Source organism: Haliotis asinina, chromosome 9 (genome assembly GCF_037392515.1).
Source record: "Haliotis asinina isolate JCU_RB_2024 chromosome 9, JCU_Hal_asi_v2, whole genome shotgun sequence".
Lineage (NCBI taxonomy): Eukaryota > Metazoa > Mollusca > Gastropoda > Lepetellida > Haliotidae > Haliotis > Haliotis asinina.
Window position 1 is genome coordinate 50,119,747 of NC_090288.1, and position 5,246 is coordinate 50,124,992.

A 5,246-nucleotide genomic window follows, 5' to 3' on the forward strand; every position below is an offset into this window, starting at 1 on the left:
CTCGTCACGTTACAAATATTATTACGTGTACGCGATTTTCGGTCGCACTTACGCGCGGTATGATTTGCCCCTTCATTTATGGAGGCTCGCTACTGAAACACCTGTCTGCTTTTTGATAATATTCATATATATTCCCACGCATAGTCAATTAAGCGATGCTGCGAAAAAGTCATTCGATGTACACAGATGTTCACTAGGAATACATGCTGTGTTTAGATGTGGTGACGCCGGAGTGCTATTTTCACCGGTCTCGCTGGAGGTGAAAACGTAGATGACATCTAAAGGAAAAGGTATTCGTCTGAAAGATGGAATATGTTGACACAACGACCTGACAGGCTGCGGAGGAGGGACAGATGAAGATGACCACGCGAGTCTGTTTGATTTCGGCTATTTCCGAGCCAGTGTCAACCTGTTCCCGTGAGTTGACGCGGAATCCCGTCGCTGAGACCAAATTCATTCATCTCGCTATTTCAGAGGGAACCCGTCGGAAAATACCTGATGTCCAGTCACGGATGCGGCAGTGAGAAGGGACGTGGCCCCCCATCTTAGTCCCGGAATTTGTCTAATCCTTAAGAACTGCTCTGTTTACAGGGAACACATTTAACACAGCATTAATGGGACTTAAACTTGTTGGAGATATGACAATAGAATTTTAAGCGGCATTTCATGGAAGCGGTTTGGGGACACTGCGCTCTGTGACAAGGTGTCAACAAGCAATAGCCTTAGTTCATTCATATCCCCTACCGGCACAACGACACACACTCCACCGTGGTGGTCAGTACCACAACCCTGCAGTGTCACAGCCTGGCATTTAGAACTGCACCAGGCAAAACGGATATGCAACAAGTAGTTGGTGTGAAGTTTCGCACTACGGGGACGCATACCACGAACGGCTGGATCTGCGCAGAGGCAAGATAGGATCAAGACTTTAATAGTGAGTTTCTTGTACGTCGAGTGAGCGTAAAAGCCTGTCATCGGTTACACGGACCCACTGCAAGCTCCATGACTTGCAGTGAATGTCACGTCGGGGACATTTGCATAAAATGTAAGGGACGTTGATGTTGCTGTTGGATTCAGTTGACCACATGTGATGGGGTCACGTACATAGGAAAGCTACAGCTATTAAGTGAGGGAGAGGCGAGCGGTGACAAAGTACCCCCGCTATCGGCTTGACAGCCACCAGGAAGGATAACGGTACATTGTGTACAGAGTAGGTCTTGTGTAACGGCCCCAGTTGACGGCTGTGTGTTGATGTGTTCACGAGAGTGAAAGCGTGGAGAGTACGAGCGCAGAGGATTGTCACAACATGCTTGGACTTGGGAAATACGAAGGGATTGTATGCAAATGATTCGGTGTAAAATTACACTTAAAGAGGGCGAAAATTCTCAGTCTTAATCACATGTTCCCGTCGTTGCGATTTGCTGCTAGCCAATCGCTGCCCACTGTGCACGGCGAGAAGGAGAATATATGAGCTATATATAGACGAGGGCCTCATTCTCCGGGGTATCCCTCTGTCGCTCAACAGGCCAGAGATAACGCTGTCAGTCATAGGTTCATCACCATCTCTAGAGTGGACACACCGCGAGCATCACCCTGGCCGACTCGTGGATAGAGAACCTCTTTGAGGGGGTGAGGATGGAGGATTTCTTACCCCTCGTCTCCAGTCTTGAACGCGAGCAGTTCACCCTTCAGCGACTCAATTCAGCCGGGGAGGAAAGTGACGCCAGCAGCCTTGACGACTTAAGGAGTCACAGTCCATCGTCGTCGGTGTGGAGTTTGGAGAGCCTTGACGATGACGTGTATTTGGACTATCTGTTCAGTCAGGGTCTTGTGGACGCTGTGGAAAAAAATGGGGTAAGCACCCCAAAGCCATCACCGGAGTCTCAAGCACCACCTGTAATTCATCAACCTATAACGCCGGTCCCCGTTGTCTGTGATTCTTCTGTGAACAGTGTAAATTATTGTACTCAAAAACCAATAGCACCACCACCCAGAGAAGCTGAGCCGGCAGAGGAAACGTTCGCGGTGCCAACAGGTAGCAATGACTTTGTGGTGCTTGGTGTTGGCTTGCAAAACCTCATGCATAACTATGCAAGCAAGGCAGCGTTTGCAGAAACCCACCGTCAGCCTGCCTTACCCCAGCAACATACCCTCCATCACCCCCATCCATCCCTGCTGCAGCGACAGGTGAACTACGGTGCTCTTGCCCAGGTTAACCAGACCGGTCACTACAGACTTCCAACCAACGGTGCCAAGTCATTGCTGACTCAAACAAGTATTCTAGAGGACGTTAAGATCAGAACGCTGAAGTCGCCGTCCCCCAAACCCCCAAATCACGTAAAGGGGGATCGTTTAGAGGACAAAATTTACCACTGCACATATGCTGGGTGTAACAAGGTGTATAGCAAGTCGTCGCATCTAAAAGCCCATCTTCGTCGTCACACAGGTGAAAAACCATTCGAGTGCACGTGGCCAGGATGTGGATGGAGGTTTTCGAGATCCGATGAACTTGCCCGTCATAAACGCTCTCATTCCGGGATTAAACCATATCAGTGTAAAATCTGTGAGAAGAGATTTTCACGTTCAGACCATCTCTCGAAACATTTGAAAGTTCATAGGAAACGTTAGTTCGGTAATAGTGTGGAAGTATGTTCATCCGGAGTCTGTGACGTCAGCCGTAACCATGGAAGCATGAAGCGCAACCGGAGAAAGTATCACGTTAATGGACATTTTAAAGGAGACGAAAGAATTGTGTTGTTTATGTAGAATGTCATGTCGGGTGACAAGTCCCGTAAACTGCAACCGCCTGGAACGATATAGCACTTTAGCTGTGTGTCGAGCTGAGCGAGGGTTTGTGACTGTGGGGACGGCATGCCCGAGGGCTGAACGGTAATGGCGACCAGCGTTAAGGACGTGGGTCTAAGTCAGTTTGTGAGAGACTTAAAAACTCTTATTCACATATCAAATCATTGTTCAATGCTTTCATGTATTTGCCCTTTATATGTAATGTTGTGGCGTGTTCTACAAAGTGTGATTAAGAACCGATTAACTGTTGATTTTGTGAGAAAAGTGACGTTATTTTGAACGCCACACTGGACGTGTCCCAAGTGTCTTTGGGAGATGTGGCAACGATAATACTGCGATGCACGGCACGTAGACTAGATTGAGTTTATCAACCTGAAGTCGGCTGAGGTCACCTAATGATGCAGGTATCTGCAGATCAAAGGTATACAGGTGAGCGCTGATCATGGCGCCACCTAGCGGGCAGGGACAAAGTGTAATTGATCGACAAAAGGACCCTTATGGACATTTTATATTCATATATATCCCACATTGTGTCACATAAACTCGGGTTATTTTTGTGTGAAGGTTTCTAATGCGTTTCTTTGATATGTTGTGAGGACATCGTCTCGACTTCTAATACGTGGGTGCAGGAGAATTTCAGCCTGCTTCATGCCCCGTGACCTCTAACCTCGCACGCGCCGCGACATCCGTGCCACGAGGACGAGTGTAGGTTTGGTCTGGGTGCAAGGCGAGTAGCAACCGGGGACTGCCACGTTCTCCCAGCTCAAACTTTGACGTGTTTACAAATATTTACTAGACGAACATTGTCTCTCCTGCTCCGTGCGACGTACACTCACGGGACAGTTCACGTTTAACTTAAAGATATTCATCAACGCCATCGATCACCAGAGAATGCTGAGCAGCCTTTATTTTCTTTAAACTTTATCGAATTATATATTTAGTAGACGTTTTAGTGAACTATTTTTAACATTCCTGGCACTTGTTCAATGAAATGTTATTTTTAAATGAAAACTGTGTCCTGTTTTCTATAATGGAACATGAAGTTCAGATAGAGTGAAATCAGGGAGGTCACATGATCAATTACCAACACAGTAATACTAATTAGTAATAGCTGCAAAGCTGACGATGCGGCGTTAAGCATTATCTACTCACTCCCTCCCTCACTTGTCTACATATTCCATGTGACATTACTCTTTAAACATTTATATAATCTAAACTTGACCCTTGTAATATGCTCTGTCAAATACTTCATACACTAAATTTACATCAAGGAACTGTCAAGTTATAATGCCCAATATATCCTTTGTACAATGTCGATGACGTGCGTGTAGTTACTGGTACAGTGTTCTCTCATTCGCTGTCGGCCAGAGTTAATTCAAAAGATTGGTAAACTGTTAAATGCCAAACTCGGCTGTCATGTAGTTGAATATTTCTCGAATATAAACAAAGGCGAACGATAACACTGTAATGTATGTACTGAACACGGAAGTCACCGTAGTTCAAAGTTTGATACAGATAATAGTTCTTGTATTGTTTATATGCTGATCGTTTCTGAGCGGAACGTGTATGTATTTTCTATAACAACAAACCGCGGGGACGAGACTGCGGGTTTGTTAGTTCAGGATATTAGTTACATGGTCCTCTAGTCTGGACGATGGTCGACGTATACCATCAGTCACACACCTTCAAGCCAGAATGTGTCTCCATCGGGCAGATAGTGTCACGTCTCGCGACTTCCACCTTAATCTTGGAGCTTCAAGAACTGGCAAATGTTACCTTTGATCGCATTAGAGAGATTCCATCTTGTGGGACACGAGGTGTGTGCTTTATGTCATACCGAGGGACTCGCTCATTTCAAGCCGGCAGCGGTATGTAGTGACGTGCAGAGTGAATGAGTGAGTTAAGTATGACGCTGCATTCAGCACAATTTCAGCTACATGGCGGCGATCTGTTAATAATCCAATTTGGACCAGACAGTCCTGTGATCAACGGCATGAGCATCGATCTACGCACTTGCGGTACGATGACGTGTCAAACAAGTCAGCGAGCTTGACCACCCGATCCGGTTTTTAGCCTTTCACGAAAGTCATGGGTTACTGAAGACCAATTTTAACCCGGATCTTCACGGACTAGTGTCATACTGCCAAACAGAAGGTAGTACACGCCATGTTTGATGTTAGGTTAAAATGAAAATATGAAAATGGTTATTAGATGATGTTTCAAAGGGATACAGTTTAAGCGTGTGGTTTAAGCATACCCTTCAGATCAATGTACCGTTGGTCTCTTTGAAATGTCTGTTTGAGACCAATATTTGTGTCCACAGGGAACACGATCGCATAGTGACCTGAAGGATGGAAAGATGTACGTGAAGATTATGGGACTGTCACGAAGGACAGACATTAGTGTATGTCAGATATATCGTTGCCATTGTTATTGACAGA

The 5,246-nt window shown here is 45.9% G+C and overlaps 1 protein-coding gene across 1 annotated transcript; it reads left to right on the forward strand.

Moving 5' to 3' along the window:
- The first annotated feature begins 460 nt into the window (after positions 1 to 460).
- On the forward strand, positions 461 to 3,816 carry LOC137295620 (Krueppel-like factor 5). Its single transcript, XM_067827067.1, has one exon. The coding sequence runs from the start codon at positions 1,636 to 1,638 to the stop codon at positions 2,626 to 2,628; it is 993 nt and encodes a 330-aa protein (XP_067683168.1). The 5' UTR covers positions 461 to 1,635; the 3' UTR covers positions 2,629 to 3,816.
- The last annotated feature ends 1,430 nt before the right edge of the window (positions 3,817 to 5,246 follow it).

What these genes read in the sequence shown, in the direction of transcription:
- LOC137295620 (XM_067827067.1), top strand. Translation starts at nt 1,636, where the DNA reads ATGGAGGATTTCTTACCCCTCGTCTCCAGTCTTGAACGCGAGCAGTTC.